The sequence below is a fragment of the Halichondria panicea genome, chromosome 7 (assembly GCF_963675165.1).
Source record: "Halichondria panicea chromosome 7, odHalPani1.1, whole genome shotgun sequence".
Lineage (NCBI taxonomy): Eukaryota > Metazoa > Porifera > Demospongiae > Suberitida > Halichondriidae > Halichondria > Halichondria panicea.
The window spans coordinates 1,415,910-1,434,480 of record NC_087383.1 but is presented as its reverse complement, the minus strand read 5'-3'; the positions used below and the strand labels follow the sequence as shown (position 1 = coordinate 1,434,480).

Sequence of the window (18,571 nt, the reverse complement as noted above, 5' to 3'; positions counted from 1 at the left end):
TTGCTACAGCAACAAAATGTATGGAATTCCCCTTACAAGCTCTCCGTAGAGTCACATGCCTCACTGCGCGCACAGACACAACCCTAGCTAGCTCCCCACTTGCACTGTATACTGTATAGGCTAACTATAGCTGGATCATTTTGCAAGCAAGTAGACTGACCACACATCTCCTTTGAAAATGGCAGAAAATGCAAAGGTTAGTTGCTGACATGATACAGTTGCATGGTCTTGCATCTAGCCGTCTTCAATTTTTCATGACTGCAACTTTTTGCTTGTACATGCAGTTTGGACTTGCTGGTGGTGAGGTTGAGAGCGATCCACTTGTGGCTACCAGGTGAGCTTTGAAATTCTAATCTACATACATATCGGTAGCTCACAAACAGGCTTTGCAGAGACATTTGCCCATTATTAGCACCCATTATTAATTTTGCTTATAATATAGCCTGTAGATTCAGGTGATTTATACGGCAGACGATATACAACTGTTCACCTTTACAGGCAATCACAATCCTTTTCCTATGACTATAAGTCTGGCTCCAAGAATCGGACCTTGTGGATTGTGGCTGTGGTTGTCCTCGTTGCAGTGGCACTGGTGGTAGTGATTGGAGTGGCAGCAGGAGTAACTGTTGCTGCTAACAGTCAAGCGCAGCTTGAAAACTCCATCAAGATTGAAAACCTAATGGCTCACTTGAAGGTGTCATTATATACATGCGTATATCTGTTTCATGCACTCAGTGTACATGTGTACATGTTCAGTAAATACCTGCAGTGTGTATACACGTAAGGCACCAATTACTGCTCCAGCTATATAATAATTATGTACTTGCTTTTATGTGCATTGTCAATTGTTCATTGTGCTAATGAAGTGAGTACTACTGAGTATGTCCATGCAGCCATTATGACTGTCATTGTGTTGGGGTGTCTGTGGGAAAAAATTGTCTAGCTTTTATAATTGTATTAACTATGTCACATGATGTTTTTTATTTATGAATAGGATCTGGAAGACATTGCAGTAGCCAATAGCAACAGGTAACAGTAGTATACATGTACGTATACGTACGTATGCCTGCATGTACATGTAGTCCCTTTTATTGATCTGTGTCTGTTACTAACTTTTTCTTTTCTGTTTGTATATGAACAGTCGAGCAGTGATGTACGGATACAACGAATCTGCTGGTATGTGCACATCCACTTATCTTGTTACAAACTTTTTGATATTGATCATTCCTCTCTATCCCTCAGAGCAAGTCTTTGAAAAACTACAAAATGCCGGCTACACAAATCTCACCAGGCAATATTTTAAGGTAAGATCAGTAGCGACATGTTCCCTATACATTGTACTCGATCTAATGAGTGTCCCCTCTAGATGGCTACCTATGAAAACCATGGTGACCACACCCTCTCGGCAGAAATACTGAACTACACCTTCAACTTTGAACTGGTACAACTTCTTCTTGTATCATGTGTCCGCTTGTGTGTGTGTGTGTGTGTGTGCATGTGATTCTCATTGCAGTAATTAATTAAAATCGTGAATATAATAATGTCATTGTGTGCATGCATTGCTCACACCTGTTGTGTATTATCCACCACTCCAGGGGACACAGTTCAATGTGATGAGGTACTCTGGAGCCACTGGCGGTGTAATCAGTGGAACACTTAACATAGTTACCGGTAAGTTAATATAAGTCTTCTTTGCTCATTCACTTTTGTTTTCACCAGGTTGCAATGAGAGTGATTTCACAGATAACACAGTAGCACTCATTGACTACAGCAAGTGCCCTTCCCTGTTTGACGTGGTAGGTGCTGACAGTTACCGTATTCACCCCATTCATACAGGCGCCACTTAGACATTTCATCCACCATATAAATTTGTTTGTTTTGTGTACAGTATGCATAGTTATGCAACTACTTAAAACGTATCTACTAGCTATAACACACTTATACACTTTGATACTGTCAGTATGATTATGTAGACACCTCAAAATAGCATCAGTGATGAGTCATTGAGGTCTTATTAAATCCCTTGCTTTGCTCCACCTACTAACAGGCCAGTGCCGCTAAGAGTGCTGGAGTGATTGCTCTATTAATGACAAGGACAGATGATGAGACATATAGAAGCTCACCACCCACAGCGAGAGTCTACGGTAAGATTCTATTCCGTGTTACAAGATCGGCCATCATAATTCTATCTGTCCCTTGATCCCTGTCTCAGAGCAAACTGCTGATGACTTTAAAGTTGTCGATCTTCCCTTACTTGGAACTAACTATAATGTGGGAGATCTTCTCAAGGATTTTAACCCACAAGTATGTTCACTTTTCATTCGCTGCTCTATAGCTTTCACTACAATTGCTTTTTTTAAAGGGAGATATTACAGTTAGTCTCTCTGTCAATATGATGGTTGATTTCTATATGACGTACAACATTCTAGCGTACACTGACGGAGGGAGTGAAGACTCTATCATTGTAGTAAGTGTTAAGAAGCTTATAGTCTAGCTATCAATGAATGTGTTTGACACATATACACTCCCCCATATAGGTGGGCTCTCATCTTGACTCTGTACCTGCTGGGCCTGGCATTAATGATAATGGGTGAGTATTGGTCTTATTCCAATATGCTTGCCTAGGGAATTTGTTTTAATATCAATTATAGTATCACATGTATTATAGGAGCAAATTAGGCTAGTTTCTACGCCATATGTTGTGTCTCTGCCTGCCATTGAAAATAATTAGCTGTTTGTATTCTATTAGTGCGTTAACTATCCTCAATCGTCAATCTATCTCCCTGTAGGAGTGGCTCCATGGCTAATCTAGAGATTGCCCTCCAGCTGATTAGACGTGGCACTAACCCAGAGAACAAGGTATTGTTTGCCTTCTGGGCGGCTGAAGAATGGGGCCTCATGGGATCCTACCACTACGTGAAGAGCCTCCCTGAGTCAGCTTATGGAGAAATCGCTCTCAACCTCAACTTTGATATGATTGTAAGTATAAGTAAATGATCCGTTTGTACATGAATTATATACCTGTGCTTGTTTATTCTTTTAGGGGTCGCCAAATTACATCCGGCAAATCTATAACGGATCTGACGTAAGCTATAGTTTAAAAGTGCACCCTTTACGTGTTAGAACTTGAATATGTTCTTTATAGGCTGAGAATCCTCTCGTGCGTGAAGCAAGTATAACCATTCAAGAACTCTTTGTGGAAAGATTCAAGTAAGATATCTCCCTGCTCTGTTCTCTCCTCATGCACTCCTGCACTGTAGGTCTCTGGAGCTGCCGTACAAACTCACCCCATTCACTGGACGTTCCGACTATGGACCCTTCATTGAGAGTGGCGTTGACATTCCAGGTATACCACTCCGCCTGTGTTGACAGTTATTCCCTAGCGTTATCAGTGGCGTTGACATCTGGTAACCACTTCGTATTCCCTAGCCTTACCATAGTAACTCCATACCCTCATGACTGAGGGTTCTTTAAAATTAATGTTTATTTCACACTAATTTAACCAACACGTACATCTCCCCCCAGCTGGTGGTCTGGCTACTGGTGCTGATGAAACAAAGACTCGTGAGGACCAGCTCATGTTCGGTGGACTGGCTGGTGCGATCCTTGACCCCTGCTATCACCAGGTGATTTTGTTTTTTTTAGTTCCTTGTCAATACATGTACATTATGTATTCGGCTTTTGCATGCTTTGATTCTTTGTTCTCACATTCTATGACTTATGAATGTCTTGCTCACACTTGCAGTATTGTGACACAACTGATAACATCAATCAAGAGGTGTACGAACAAATGGCACAAGCAGCTGCTTCCGTTTTGAATGTAAGTTCCATTTTTAGTTCTGTAACTGTACTGGTTATTGAATTTTTGCAGACTCTCATGATGAAAGACAATTTGAAAGGTTTTTTGAATCCCAGTGAGTACATGTATGACTATGTCCTTGAAGACGTCGACGGTGATATCTAAACTTTTTAAAACAATTTTTTTGCACAATAGTTTAACCAGTTTGTCTTGTGTAACGGAAGTGTGTCCCTGAAATTTTTTTGACATTTTTATAATTACGTAGTTCTTTTTTTGCTGTCAGTTTATTGAGTGTGTTCGTATTCATTACCTTGTTCAGTGAACTCCCTGTATAGGCAATTTTATTTTGTGTACGTGCCTCAGAGGTTAAAATGCAACAAGTTGCCATAGTAGCCAGACAGATCCTAACATGGTCTTCCCACACATTTGTACACTGTAACGATACATGTGGACATCTTTTGACCATTCACTTACTTTAATAGGTGTACAAGAGGTGATAGATATTTAGCATTCCAGTCTACGACATATATACGATATCTTGATAAGCAACAGCCACAGACCTACAGTACGTAGAAATCAGTAGGCTGAAGAAATGAAAAAGTGGCGAGTACAATGATCTACTTTAAGAGTGTCCTCCAATCTATTAGACATCTCTTTTTTCTCCTCTTCTTGTTGAGTCAAATAATTACACCATTTGGGTCATCATCATCATTACCCAAGAGAGGAGCTTATTCTCAGATTAATAAACTTAATGGAGCATGGACACTTTGGAAGGTACAGCACAGCCGACAGTATAAAACGTACGAGGATGAGTTGAAACGATTCACTGTGTGGATGGACAACTTGGCTTACATCGAAGAGCACAATCATCACCAAGAGAAGCTTGGTTACACTCTTGGGATGAACCACTTTGGAGATATTGTAAGTATTGTCATTAGTACATTCTTAATAGGTATGTACCCAGAGTTTGGTGCATGTAGCATCTTTAAACAGGGGATTTTGATACTATAATTGTTATTATCTACGTTTTTCCTCAAAATTTGGGCCTTTTGGGAACAATCATTGTCTGTATATAGTTTGGTCTATCACATGGAATGCTTAGCTTAAATCAAAGATTTAATTAAAGGGGACCAATTCAATTGATAATTTTGTCATGGCAAATGTTTTTTGCAGACATTTAAAGAATGGAGTGACTTCTACAAGTGTCACAAGCAGTACTCAGGAAACTACAATGATATGTTTATGAGCACCTACAGCCATGGCCACTTGAAGGAGCAGCTCAGAGAAGAGCTGGTGGACTGGCGGGACAGAGGTGCTGTAACGCAAGTCAAAAACCAGGTATATAAGTGATGTGGTATTAGACCTGATGTAGCTAGTGCATGATGCATATTAATATTCAATTTTGTGTTTTGGTCAGTAGCCGTGGGGCCCATAATATAGATCAGATTACGATTTTTAGCTCTTCTTATTGATAGCAAGTAATGCCACTGCAGTATAATATGTATGTGAATACATCTTGATGCACATATTTTTACGGCTGCAGGAGGACTATCGTTGTCACTCCTGTTTTGCGTTTGCAAGTGTAGGTGCAGTGGAAGGAGCACATGCCATCGCATCACGTGACCTTGTTGCACTGAGCGAGCAAGAGATCTTAGACTGCTCAAGCAAGTTACACACTTAATTGTTGACAACTTAATATCAAATCCATTGATTATTACCAGAAACTATATAACTTACGGCATGGTGTGTATTTCTTCCACATATAATTGTTCCCCTTCTATTTACAGAGCCATACGGCAATGCAGCTTGTCAGAATGGTAACTACATATCGTCGTGGGAGTACATAATCAAAAATGGAGGAATTGACACGAGTGCATACTATCCCTACAAGTCAGTGGTATGTACGTATAGCTTAAACCCTTTGAAAGCTTTGATTTTGATCCTTATTGAATTTGGAATTATTTATTTCCCCATGCAGAGTGGCTTTTGTAACTTCAGTCCAGACTATGTTGGTGCTAAGATTACGAGTATTCGAGTTATCGAGTCAGGCAATGAAGAGGCACTAGCTGAGGCTGTGCAAATGGAAGGTCCTGTGACTGTTGCGATTGACCATATGCACAGAGTGTTTCAGGTAATGTCAATTGCTATAGCAATGCTGTAAACATGAGAACTCTTGCGCACGGTTTCCATTTATATCGATTTATCATATCTTCCTATTTCAATACTGTTGTCCAAAACTCTACCTTATTACTGAGAGACAATGATCTCACCTGTCACATTGAGCTCATACCATAATATAATAGCTTCTTGTATACACTTCGGATGTTACAGATGCAGTCCATCAAGCTAATGGTGTAATGAATGCTGTTTGTTCACAGTTCTATAGGGAAGGTGTCTACAGTTCCAGCAGCTGCAGTACTGATCCGAGAAATGCTACTCATGAAATGGTTGTCGTGGGATACGGCACAGATGCTACCTACGGAGCTTATTGGATCGTAAAAAACAGGCAAGTTGAAGGAAATGATACTTTAAATTGATCATTCCTTTTCTCTATCTCTTTCTTTCTGCAGCTACGGTACAACCTGGGGAGATGGTGGGTACATTCTAATGCGAAGAGGTGTAAATACATGCGGCATAGCATCTGACGCTGGATTTCCTGTGGTATAGAACAATCTAATTATGTGACAGTGTTTTCATGTATCAATTTTGTGTTCAGTATTGTGTTTTGTGCTTTTTATATCTATAGCAGCTCATTGCTCTTGCTCTTGGTGCATTAAAATTTGAGAGGTAGTCTATATCCAATAGTTCATAGACTAATAAACATAACTTTATTCATAGTCTTCATTGGGGTTATGTAATAGCTAGATCTATTAACATAAACTAAAGGTGAACATGTCTTCTCAAGCAAGCTTGAGGTGTCTAGAGCGTCGCAAGTCAGCAGGTGCTCGTCTGCAGTCTGCCTCTCAATGTGACCCACTCTCTAAAGACTCAGGCTATGGGCCCCACAACTCAGAGAAAGAAGCAACAGCTCAGCAAAGACCTATGTCAGGAATTCCAGAGCTCCACACAAGAGTGCCAAGGAGGAGAGTCAAGTCTGCTCTGGAGTCAAGAAGAGAACAAGAGGCTTCACACATTTTTCAAGGGCAGGGGAAAGAGAAAGAGGCTGCATCAGTTGACCCACAATGGGGGACGACAAAGTACTTAGAGGATTTCGGCCCAAAGAAGAGAGGTACACCTGTCCCGATGAGACCTGCTTCCAGTACAAGACGAAACAACCCCCATCCATCAAATGTAAGTGATTGTCTTAGCTGGGATTGTCCACACTGCATCTGCATGCAAAAGAGCCCCACCCACCTTAGCTGAAGCCATACCAGCTCACTAATGTTGTGGGTGTTTGCAGGCATTCATGGTATGGCAGTTTCCAGGACGCACTCACAAGCACCACAGGGCCATTCCCCCTCCCCCGGACACATGGAGGTACATCAACGAAGGATTCTATGAGGACTACACCAACGACTATAACAGTGAGCTGTGAAATCAATGTGTCTACCATCTACAACTATAACTGTGCTCTTAAATGTATCTTATGCATGGCAGCTGGGGATGCTAAAAATGAAGTCCCTATCACAAACGTTGCCAAAATAGAGTATCCAGGCTCTCCGAGAAAGAAGAGTGCCTCAGGTAATATTCCTTACCATTACACTATTAGAATAGACTAGTTGAGCATCCTGTATCATCTTGCCCACAGCTGAAGCATCAGGGGCTTGTCTACTGCCTGGAGTTTCAGGAACAAAGGCTCAAATTATGCCCAGATATGCTAGTACAGAGTCAAAGAAAATGTTTCGACCAGCTAGTCCACAGGTGAGAGCAGTGCATGGTCTTAGCTATCAGTATATACTATATATATAGTAGAATTATAGTCATATTGAATTTCTTTATTTTTACGCACAGAGTCGAATGATAAAAGGTACAGTCAAAGAGGGGTCACTTCCTGTGTTGAAGAAATGGCTGAAGGTGGCATCCTCTAGAGGTGAGGTTCATTCTGACAGTGTTAGAATTAACAGACACTGTGCAACTTACAGAGAGAGAATTGGTTCTTCAAATGCTACAAACTGGCTACGATAACTCTGAAGATGTACGACTGACTAAGGTATGTTTATAGTAGATGGAGGCTCATATACAAGTTAATTGGTGAGGGACATTTCTTGTATATATAGCTACAGTGCATGTATGAGCATTTGGCAAAAGGAAATGCTGCAAACTGATTTACTAATACTGCAGGCATTAGACAGTGTTCTACAGCCAGAGTCCAGTGAAAAAGTGCAGAGCTGGCTACAGAATGCATCTGAATCAGGTATGAAGAGTCCATCACACTATTATTGCTATAGCTATAATCATCCATTTTTCATTGTGCAGAGCGGAAAATTTTGCTTAACGTTTTGGAAACACTTGCGATCGCCACTGACGACAACCAAGGATTTCAGCCGCCAGGTTTCTACACAATTCAGAACTATCAAATGAACGGCTTAGACAACCACTATCGTGCTAACAGCTATCCCATTACACTGCGTCCTAGGAGACACTCAGCTTCTCACCAGCAGAGCAAGTCTCACAGAGGAAGCTACTCCAAGCATCATCAACAAGGACGCAAGAAGCAGCCGGAAACAGGACAAACGGCAAGTGCTGTCTTTGATGGGAAAGGCTTTGGTTTGCATGGAAAGAAGATGACAATGCGAGCAACCAAGTAAGTGCACTGTACGATTTAATGTATAGTAGTATGCTCACTTCTGTACTTAGAATTGTTATAACACTGCATGCTTGCATATAAACCTTAAGTCACCTATAAACCCTGAATGCCCAACACTTACGTTTTTGAGAGCCCATAGAAATTATTACTATTATTGATCTACTCATTCCTTAAATTGTTTCTATTTCAGGGACGAGAGAGGTATTGACTTGAAGCCGGAGATTTGGCACAACCGGATACTACCAAAACCCACTGGCGCTGGCATTACACATGCTGGGGGCATGTTTAATCAGCCACAGAAGTACAGAGGACAACACTTTACACACCATCCAGAGTGGCCAACGGCATAAAACTGAATTAGTGTTTACTAGAATATGTAACTCCACGGCAATTAGGTAGTTTTGGCACATAACACTTAGATTGTGCAACTGTCAATTTTTACAAATTAATTTATGCACATTATTTTTTACCAATCGTCTGTCCTAAACATAGATTCATGCATTCTTTCTAAGATCCAAATTTCTGACATACCATGGTATTCATTATGTGGAGGTCTGTCGTGTGCAAATATTTATTATGAATCAAGTTGACCTTGCTCGTGTGTGTATACACAGTTAACGAAATATGACGCAGAAAGTTGTTGTTAAACAATGATATGGCTATACATGCATGCAGTCCTTATAAGTATAAACATCACATGAGCACAAACTATTAACGAAATAATTATGCATGCAAAAATTATAATGTGATGGGGGAGGAACAACAGTATGAGACAACACTGCATTGAAACACACACTGTAACAATTCAACCATGCAATTAGTGCTGACCTGTAAATTTAATTTTATCACAGTTCTCTATCTAAATACAAAATTGTGTACATTTTGTGAGATCCAAAGCTAGTGCACTGTGTCTCTTGGGCCATAGTAGTCAGGCCACTCAGGATGTACGGTGAAGTGAGAGGCGTCCTCCCTTTTCCCCCCAAAGAGAGACCCTCTGTGATATACTTGTGGCGGGGGGTCACGGACAGACTGGTGATGCCATATGCCAGCTGGGAGCGGTTTGGGACGAGCACCAGGGGGGGCACTTAGTCGACGAGTGCGAAGTTTCTCTCCTTGAACACTGCAGGGGGTAGAATGTAGTGTAACGTTACACATGTATGTTTAAGGCACAATAAAATTCCATGCATTACTGAATATCGAATATAGATACACAGCTTCTCTCCCTATATACAATGTCAGAGGTTAGTCGTTTATTAAGAGCACTCACCCATAACTGCTTTGTGAGACAGGTCTGAGAGGGGGCATGGCTTTTCGTGACAGGGGGCGGCCATCAGGGGTACCCGGCTCTGAGTAAGTGCGCTTCCTCATGCCACCACCCTGACGCTGACCGAGGGAGCTAAAGAGACGGACTGCAACATCACGCTCTGTACAGAAAGAAGAAAAGATAGTACATGTAAACTAAAAGTTTGTAAGTAGGAGTTGCTGTAGTCCGATTCCAATAGCACATTTTTGCTTTTATAATTGAATAGATGTGTTCGTACCTTTACCATCAGCTGTCTGCAGCCATCCATGCACTGCTTTAGCAGCTGTTGGTTGCATCACACTGTTTATAGCCTGCATAATTATAATAAGAGGATAGCAATTTAGTCAAAATTTCGTAAGTTAGATCGAGGGTTACTGTGATCTCACATCTTTCACTTGAGCTTCCTCAGCTGATTTGAGCATCTTCAGGACTGTGTGTCGTTCTGAGAAATGAGAGAAATGTAATCACTTACATTACTGAACTGTCTCAGCGTACTATAATTATAGACCCTACTATTATAGCATTGCTTATGTACCTTCAGGTGAAGCTGTGTCGAGCCAATCCTCCAAAGCGTCTTGGTTGCCACCAGCAACAGTACGCAGTAGTACCTGTGTACAGAGATAAAATTTAAAAATTATGGCTGTAGTTCTGTAATACCTCATTTGACACTGGCTTCACTCTTGGTCTGAGGGGCTCTTGATCTGTAGAAACAAAGCAACGATTAAATGAATCCTATATAAGATGTGCTATAGTCATTTACATTGTGATTGAGGGAGCTTGCGAAGGTATGCACCATACTCCTGACTTGTTTGCCGAGCAGGTGGTAGACGAAGGCCTCCCAAGTTCCCAGAAATCTCATCAATGGCATCAAAATCTATGTGAAGTTGAGAATAGCTAAAAAAATACGTTTTATTGACCCTCAATTAACTCACTTTCATTCCTTGTAATGTACTCAGGGGGTAGCTCAAGGCCTTCTTCATATGGAGTCCCTCCTATATCTCTTGTGGGAATCCTCCACACCATAAATTGCTGTGCAAACAACAAAAACAACATGCAGTGTCACTGTGTTCTGTAAATATTTGGCCTATAGTGTTACTAATGAGTCTCAATTCTAGATAGGAGCAGCCCCTCCCACTATTTTGCAGAGCTTACCTTTCCAGGATGAGGATTGTTTCTCCTTGTTGGAGAAGTAGGTCTTGGCTCTGCTGGGGCCACAAAGGTGCCATCATAGTCTGTAGCATACATTGTAGCAAATCTGCTCTTTGCTGAGCCTCCAGTAAACATCTTTGCAGATGCCTTGTGCTTGTCTTTGATGTTCTTTGCAGACTTAGCCCTTTCCCTTGCCTCTTTGACAATGTACTGTTGTCTCTCAGCAGCTAACAAAGATGTGTCTGGAGTGAGTCTTGCTTTTGCAGAGCCCGCTCTTCTTTCTCGAGTGCTTGGACGTTTCATAGGCTCAGCCATACTGCACTGGTAGAGGGGTGGGTGGTAGCCTTGCCAATTAAACAAATCTTTAGTCTAGCTATAGGTCTAGCTATTATTGAGGTATCTCTGTCTGAAGGCTATCTGGTGTTGCCAAGGAGCATCCAATAATGTTTCCAGTGCAGACTTAGCGGGCAGACAGCTCTACTTCTATGAATCTTGTCATTCACTAGCCAGAGGTTATGTAAGAGATTGTGCAGGTAAGCTATGACTTTGATTTTCTCATAGTGGGCATGTGATCCATCTTTGTTGCTAGGCTGCCTACCTTAAACTAAACTAAGCTAATAGTGTAGTAGACTAGCTAAGCTTTCTAACTGCTGATAGCCTATTGCTACAAAATTTGACACCTATAAACGCAACCTCTAATGTGCGAATTACTGAAAGAATTCTCGTCAATATAGTCTAGATAATATAAAATGGCCTATAGTAACAGTAAGGACGCTTTAAGAATCCCAAGGACACCACTGGAATCAAGACAAGGCTATCATCCTAAAGGGGTATGCAAAAGGATCATTTCCATTTTCTATATAGATCTGAATGTCATTTCATACAGGAGGATGACTTGGTATGGAGGAGCCCACCAACTAGACAACTGTCTCGTTCGAGAAGAGTAGAGTTTGAGAGTGATATCAGAGAGAGGTTTTACGATGACTACATTGGGGATAGAACAGGTAAGCAACTCATGATCACACACCTATAGAAGTTATACCAGTGTGAATGTTGCATGTATGTCTGTATACATGCAGTTGGAGATGCTGGCAATGAAGTGCTGACAACCTCAGAGCTGGCCAAGCTGAAGTTTGATCCTAACCTGTATCGAGTGAATGCTTACCAAGGGCTTGTGTACGACCCTATGCGTAAGTCGAATCATTGCAGACAAACACATGCAGCTATACTGCAATGTTGTATATATATATATGCTTCAGGCACTGTTCCTGTTGATGTTGACTTGCGTGGAAAACTTCGTGCAGAGAAGGAAAGAGGAAGACACGCTCAGGTCCAGCAGAGTCGTCAGAGAAGAATGTCTGATTCTGCAGTAAGTATAGTAGTATAGTTACAGTATTTAGTAAAGTGTATGAGTGTTTGAGTGTTTGCTGGATAGCCAGAGGAGGAAGGACACAATTAACCTTAGGCACTAATTATGACCTTTATTCTTTGAAAGTTTCATCTTTTCTTTCTACTCATCATTTCATCTTTTTTTAACTCCACAATGTTTCTCGTAGCTCATGTCGTCTCGGCCCATCTCTTCACGAGGGCATCAACGATTGGAGCCAATTCAACCTCAAACACAACTGACAGGTTAGCTATTAAAAAAAGGCATCCTCGTATATTATTTATATTTTCTACTCCAACTCAGGGAATCCAAGAGCTTCCTTTGAACGACCAAGATCAGCAGTACAGAAGGTGATATTAAAGCAACTTACATGTACTGTTATATTCATTGCATGCAGGACTTGGAAGCCACGCTTTCACCAGATCTTGTTCCTGGAGTCGAGGGGTGGCTTGCTAGTGCTAACCCAAAAGGTTCGATAATGCGCTAGATTCCTAAATCATTTTCAATTATTAATGTCTATAGACAAAGAGGTTGCTGCCAACTTTTTCCGCACTCTGAGCTCTCATGGTAAGAGACCTGACCCTGCTGCCAGGGCTGCCCTCCATCGTACGAGGGTACGCTCAGCAGTGATGACACCTACTCGCAAAACAAGGGAAGAAAGAGCAACCCAAAACGCTTTCCAGCAACTTGCAAGGTTTGTAGTATAATAACATGTTTAGTTAACCTACATGCATGCATTACTTCTCTTCTGCATGCATGTAGAGAAACTGCAATGGCTGACCAAGGTCAACCAAGTGATAGGAAACCAGCCAGAGAACAACTCAAGAGACGCAAATCTCTAACTGAGAGGACTGTTACCAAGGGATCCATGTTCTCGGCCAAAAGACAGCAGCCATCTCATTTCACGGTACACACTGACTGGGCCTCTGAATCTATTAGCCAGCCAAAGAAAAAGTAGTAAAAACGTTTTTGTTTTTTCACATTAGAGAAGTTTGTTCTGTTTTGTTTGCTGACCATGTTTTGTTGTGCATGATAGACTAAGATTGCCTAGCGTTATTTACAACTGCACAAATCGTGTATGTGAATGCAACTTTTTGATCACTGTATACATATCATTGTTTTGGTGTACGTACACCCCACTGCTTCTATGTGCGTATGTACGACTGTATTATGCGCACACCCAGCCAGAGTTAATTATTGAGAACACACCTAATTAATTAGCTATTGCCTATAAGAGATTCATATAGCAATGAATTCTCATGACCACCTGCTGGGCAGTTCATTAGACAATACTGTATTAGTATTGAGGTATGTGCCTGGTGCCTGTCATGAATCTACTCTGGAATAACAAACATACTGGAGGAGGAAAAGGCTATAGCTAGTAAGACAGTTAGTCATTCAGAGTATATATAAGTATAGCAAATTGAAGACCTAACAATCTCTCTCTAGTAATGGCTCTGCAATGTACAGCGATTGTTCTATTGAGTATCCTCAGTGTTGGGTCGAGTATTCGTGACATTACCTTGCAAGAGTTTGGTGCAGGAGAAGACGTCGTGGATGCAGTCATAGCTATCATGGACTCAATGTTCCCTTCTGATAGCACATTCTGGACCGAAGGAGATGACAGTGTGTTCTTTAAAGATTTGGCTCTAGTGGAATCTGACTACGGACAAAATGCAGATACATTCACGGTTAGTCATCTTGGTGGAATATGGCAAGTGACGGAAAGTGCGTTTGACGAAACCAAAGATATTGTATTCATACGAAGAAATCCTGACTACGCTGACATATTGGATGAAATATCTGATGTCCTTTCAATAACTTGGGTAACTGGATCATTTGTTGGTTTGAACAAACCACAGTTTTCTCTCATAGCAGCAAGGCTTGTTCTCCATCTTAGAGCAGCGGAGAGCACAACTGATGCAGACAAGGCATCGTGTGAAACAATTCCAACATTAGATGACAAAGATGCGTACGCTGAGTATTGGTATCGATGCTATCGTGGGGAGACGAGTGGAAGTATCGAGGAATTTGCAAACAGGATTGACAAAGAAGGTTAGTGTTCACTGCACTGCATGGTAATTGGATTAGGCTAAAAACATAACTATAATTATATAATTAATCTGATACAAGTCATGTTTTTATCGTATTATAACAATTCATTGCAGTTTGCAGTGTTCCAACGGATATGATGTTTGTACTGGACTCTTCTGGCAGTATTAATTTTGCTCACCCTGACAACTGGGACAGAATAAAATATTTCACTGGCAACTTTACTCAGGGTCTCTTGAGTAGCAATGTCAATCAAAATCGAATCGGTATTATCACCTACAGTTACTATGCAACTATCCATTCCGATCTAACGGGAGATCGAGACACGATACTTGACGTTATTGCTAACTTACCTTTCGATGGTTATACAACAAACACGGCTCTTGGACTCTGCCAATTACTGCATATAAACTGGAGAGAAGATGCCCTTCGACTAGTTATACTCATGACAGATGGAAAATCCAATAGCGTTTCTCCCGAGTGTGGCTCAACCCTTGAGGCACCCCTGTTCATTAATTCACAGTTGTGCCCATCACCTCTCTATTACGTAATCGGAGTAACGGACAACATAAACACTACTGAACTGCGTGCCATTGCAACCGGTCAAGAGTATATTGACAACTTGGACAGCTTCGAAAACACTGCAGTTCTATCCGAATTCAGGAGACATCGTACCTACCAAATCTGTTACAAAGGTAGGTATTAAATTCAATTGCATTCCAATATACTCTCTTATAAATTGTCCCCCCAATACAGCTTCTTCCTTCTTATGTGACAGTGGCAGTAATAAGACTAATTTTTCTCGAGGGGACCGTGTACGCTATCAGGTTGACGTGGGGGAAGGGGTGACTGTGCGACTATGCGTGAAAAACGGACAGATCGCTTTGTATGCATCGATAACTATACCAACTCCTAATAGAGCCTTAAATACATTCTCTTTCGAAAATGGACTATTAAATGCCGAGTGTGAAGATATTTTCGTCGACCCTAAAATGCTTGTGTCTTTAAGAGACACTGCTATAAACCGATTTAAAGACAGAAAACGACAAGTACATGTACAGACTTTGGAAAACATCACCCTCTTTGTAACAATTGAAGGGCTAGCTGATAACAGCTCATTCACGCTTGAGACGCCAGCTGGAAATTCAAGCATATGTCAGTTTTCAGTATTGCATTCATATACACCCACACAATAATACTGTACACCCATCCACCCACCTCATACACATCACCCATCCACCCACACACACATCACCCACTCCACCCACTCCACCCACACGTACACACTGACTTCAAATACTCTTTATTCATACAGATTCTACCTCATGCACGAGTGGTCTTTGTGGAGCTAACACAGTTTGCTTTGATGAGATAATTGGTTACAGCTGTGTCTGTCGAGATGGTTACTCATTTAAGGACAATCTGAAGGACTGCAAACAAGTGAACGAGTGTAAGCAGCAACCTCCACCTTGTGACCTATCAGCATACTGTGCTGACACTGTGGGTAGCTTTGAGTGCACATGTCACCCTGGCTACGAAGGTGATGGGAGGACGTGTGTGTTGAATGGTGAGTTCTCACATTCACTAACCATGCTGTACCCTAAACTTATGTGCTCTACTTTTCATATCAACATACATATAATTATACGTAATTGAATTCATAGCTATACCCCCTCCCCCCCCTGCTCGCAAGGTATCTTAATATTTTGCAGTATTACTTATTACTGACTCTTTTCATGCAGATAACTCTGAGCTACGATTGACTGTGTCAGTGGTGTGTGCTATTGGAGGAGGGGTTATTTTATTGGTGGTGGTGATGGCAGCCATACTTACGATCTCCATGGGCCTGAGACAGCCAAAAAAAGCAGCAAATGACAATTAATTCCCTCCCATTCTCAAAAGACATCATTAACATTTGATATAATTTTTATATACTTACAATCATTGTTTGTACAAAATTTGTTTAGTATGACTACTTAAGTTTGAGCACAAACAAATTGAACACGTACACAAAACACACATAAAAAAACAATACCTGCAATAGCGCTATAAGAATAAATATACAGGTATAGTTCAGTATAAGTGTTCTTAGGCTTTTTCTGAGCTGAGGTAGGCCAGTGCAATTGGTTTCTTGGATGGTCCGGTCACCTCGTACACAGGAGAAGCATTATCAGCTATGACAGGGGGTGGAGTTTTGGGCGTGGTCGACTTGCTCGAGTCTGTCTCCAAGATTCCCAATGCGAGGGATTCCAGTTCGTTGGAGAGGGATAGCTGGTACACAATAATGGCGGCTGTGTTGGACCTGAGGTGGGAGCAAAATATTAGTAGTCAATAGTGAAAACATAAGTACCTCAGTGTGCGCATGTGCAGCGAGGTATACGATAGTGTGTTTGTCTGTCTGTCTGTGTAGACTGCTACAGCTGCTCAATGATTGCAAGTAAGAGTTTCAGGTTTTCTTGGATTTCAATTTGTGGATTTTCACTTTGTTCTCGAGTTATACCTACATGTAGTTTTGCTTACTTGGAATGCTATTGTAGCCTTTTCAGAACAATGCAGTAAAATTTATCCATGGAGTGTTGCTACTCTACTCAGCTCTGCACTAGAATCCTAGCTATTGGTAGTTGCAAGAGTGAGAAAAGAGCTGCAAAGCTGCATTTATATAGCTGTTGCATACAGCAGCCATTAATTGTATGGATTTTGAACTTTTGGCATCCTTTTTAAACATGGCCTACCTCTGATGCAAAGTGGAAACATACAATAGCCATACTTGCTGTGAACATGTAAAAGTGTATCCACAGTAATTTCTGCAACATGCAAAACAATCTGTTAAACACAATCTGTTAAACAATGGAGTCAGCAATGGAGCCAGCATTGTGTGCAGTTACTAATACGTACAACACCGCCACTCACCACTCAAATATGGGCAGAGCAGGGAAATCTCCAACTGTCAGCAAGTTGTGCATCAGCAGAACTGGTTGTGGTCAAGGACTATGTACATGATATAACATCAATAATTATTATGAAAGTTGTGTAGGGGTATACCTACTCTGGGCCATGGTTACCTGAGCTACTTGACAGTGAGATGCATTGTAAGTTTGGGTAACCCTACCTCTGGCTCCTACTATTGTTCTGTAGCTAAAATCAAAATTGGTACCAAAGTGGTACCATTTTAACAATACATGCTGGTATAGGGTAATCACATGTGTGTTGTCAAGGATACTCCTCATAATGGTTGAGGCACAGGCAATAGTGCAGCTGACAACTTTAATGCCAAGAGAGCAGTAGGACATCTTTCCCAGGAGATCCACTGTTAGGAGCACTAACATTATGTCCTCAAAAACAAAGAAGATCACTGCATTAGCTGTACAAGTAAACATGAGATCATAAAGCGTATCATTAAGAATTAAGCTGTATACATGCAAGGCAGTATGCTCCCGAACTAGTTCAGACAAGGGTGTAAAAAGCACAACTAATTTTGACTACTACATAGTAACCTCACTTGTGTGCAGGACATTGTTCTCGTTAGCTCCCACCACTGCGACCACTCCCAGGGAGAATGCAGCCACAGCTCCGAGAGCAAAGGTTGTCCTCGAGGCCTTCTTAGACAAGTACAGAGCAAAAGCCTCGACCTCCAACAACATAGCCCCACAGAAAATCCCAAATCTGAAGAGGAACTCCTCGGGTGCATGGTCGCCGCAGGCACTGATGGTTGGTAGCCATGGTTTCACGTGGCCCAGGCTCACTGCAATGATGTAGCAGGTGATGATGGTGACGCTCATAACAATGACTCCGACATGGACCAACAGCCGCGCAGACAAGCTCCCAAGAACTTTCATCTTTGTTTTGCTGTGGAATGAATTTTGTAAGGTATACATCTATATTGTTTATTAGACAATAGCTTTTTTAATTTATTATAATTATGGACTAGTAATGACTAAAAAAGCTATTGTCCAGTAACTGGTAGTTATAGGTACTTATGTTATAAGGTAAAGAGTACGTATCTCACCGGGGTACGGGTGTAGGGTTAGGATTAACAGGGCAGATCAGAAGAAACAGTGCAGTACCAGATCTAGGATGACTAGACTAGGAATGCATTCATGCAGAGCCAAGCAACATTCCATTCTCACATGACAA

At 41.4% G+C, this 18,571-nt stretch overlaps 7 protein-coding genes across 7 annotated transcripts; 5 read left to right on the top strand and 2 right to left on the bottom strand.

The window, feature by feature from the left end:
• The first annotated feature begins 36 nt into the window (after nucleotides 1–36).
• LOC135339026 (probable lipoprotein aminopeptidase LpqL) lies at nucleotides 37–4,127 on the top strand. The gene is made up of 20 exons (XM_064535134.1): nucleotides 37–196; nucleotides 285–334; nucleotides 499–694; nucleotides 995–1,029; nucleotides 1,142–1,176; nucleotides 1,243–1,304; nucleotides 1,367–1,441; nucleotides 1,596–1,671; nucleotides 1,720–1,796; nucleotides 2,048–2,144; nucleotides 2,213–2,304; nucleotides 2,363–2,467; nucleotides 2,538–2,590; nucleotides 2,790–2,979; nucleotides 3,044–3,085; nucleotides 3,146–3,210; nucleotides 3,261–3,346; nucleotides 3,526–3,626; nucleotides 3,746–3,820; nucleotides 3,872–4,127. The coding sequence occupies exons 1-20, from the start codon at nucleotides 179–181 to the stop codon at nucleotides 3,962–3,964; spliced, it is 1,623 nt and encodes a 540-aa protein (XP_064391204.1). The 5' UTR covers nucleotides 37–178; the 3' UTR covers nucleotides 3,965–4,127.
• A 1,016-nt stretch (nucleotides 4,128–5,143) lies between these two features.
• LOC135338937 (cathepsin L-like) lies at nucleotides 5,144–6,656 on the top strand. The gene is made up of 5 exons (XM_064535032.1): nucleotides 5,144–5,463; nucleotides 5,587–5,696; nucleotides 5,778–5,930; nucleotides 6,178–6,305; nucleotides 6,370–6,656. Exons 1-5 carry the CDS (start codon nucleotides 5,319–5,321, stop codon nucleotides 6,464–6,466), a joined length of 633 nt encoding a protein of 210 aa, XP_064391102.1. The 5' UTR covers nucleotides 5,144–5,318; the 3' UTR covers nucleotides 6,467–6,656.
• Nucleotides 6,657–6,659: 3 nt separating this feature from the next.
• Nucleotides 6,660–9,127, top strand: LOC135339030 (uncharacterized). Its single transcript, XM_064535139.1, has 9 exons — nucleotides 6,660–7,090; nucleotides 7,200–7,323; nucleotides 7,397–7,480; nucleotides 7,548–7,660; nucleotides 7,751–7,829; nucleotides 7,882–7,949; nucleotides 8,081–8,153; nucleotides 8,216–8,543; nucleotides 8,737–9,127. Exons 1-9 carry the CDS (start codon nucleotides 6,692–6,694, stop codon nucleotides 8,894–8,896), a joined length of 1,428 nt encoding a protein of 475 aa, XP_064391209.1. The 5' UTR covers nucleotides 6,660–6,691; the 3' UTR covers nucleotides 8,897–9,127.
• A 51-nt stretch (nucleotides 9,128–9,178) lies between these two features.
• Nucleotides 9,179–11,487, bottom strand: LOC135339033 (uncharacterized). Its single transcript, XM_064535142.1, has 9 exons — nucleotides 11,002–11,487; nucleotides 10,782–10,878; nucleotides 10,610–10,723; nucleotides 10,507–10,550; nucleotides 10,385–10,457; nucleotides 10,236–10,291; nucleotides 10,088–10,160; nucleotides 9,814–9,970; nucleotides 9,179–9,666 (listed from the first exon to the last, which is right to left on the bottom strand). The coding sequence occupies exons 1-9, from the start codon at nucleotides 11,311–11,313 to the stop codon at nucleotides 9,444–9,446; spliced, it is 1,149 nt and encodes a 382-aa protein (XP_064391212.1). The 5' UTR covers nucleotides 11,314–11,487; the 3' UTR covers nucleotides 9,179–9,443.
• A 71-nt stretch (nucleotides 11,488–11,558) lies between these two features.
• On the top strand, nucleotides 11,559–13,517 carry LOC135339047 (uncharacterized). Its single transcript, XM_064535156.1, has 9 exons — nucleotides 11,559–11,828; nucleotides 11,885–12,002; nucleotides 12,078–12,188; nucleotides 12,258–12,367; nucleotides 12,555–12,630; nucleotides 12,689–12,735; nucleotides 12,783–12,855; nucleotides 12,908–13,079; nucleotides 13,148–13,517. The coding sequence occupies exons 1-9, from the start codon at nucleotides 11,748–11,750 to the stop codon at nucleotides 13,341–13,343; spliced, it is 984 nt and encodes a 327-aa protein (XP_064391226.1). The 5' UTR covers nucleotides 11,559–11,747; the 3' UTR covers nucleotides 13,344–13,517.
• Nucleotides 13,518–13,712: 195 nt separating this feature from the next.
• On the top strand, nucleotides 13,713–16,738 carry LOC135339017 (uncharacterized). The gene is made up of 5 exons (XM_064535117.1): nucleotides 13,713–14,440; nucleotides 14,554–15,132; nucleotides 15,194–15,592; nucleotides 15,753–16,004; nucleotides 16,180–16,738. The coding sequence occupies exons 1-5, from the start codon at nucleotides 13,837–13,839 to the stop codon at nucleotides 16,317–16,319; spliced, it is 1,974 nt and encodes a 657-aa protein (XP_064391187.1). The 5' UTR covers nucleotides 13,713–13,836; the 3' UTR covers nucleotides 16,320–16,738.
• Nucleotides 16,339–18,558, bottom strand: LOC135339051 (DNA damage-regulated autophagy modulator protein 1-like). The gene is made up of 5 exons (XM_064535161.1): nucleotides 18,446–18,558; nucleotides 17,937–18,284; nucleotides 17,658–17,798; nucleotides 17,348–17,408; nucleotides 16,339–16,739 (listed from the first exon to the last, which is right to left on the bottom strand). The coding sequence occupies exons 2-5, from the start codon at nucleotides 18,271–18,273 to the stop codon at nucleotides 16,526–16,528; spliced, it is 753 nt and encodes a 250-aa protein (XP_064391231.1). The 5' UTR covers nucleotides 18,274–18,284; nucleotides 18,446–18,558; the 3' UTR covers nucleotides 16,339–16,525.
• Nucleotides 18,559–18,571: the final 13 nt, after the last annotated feature.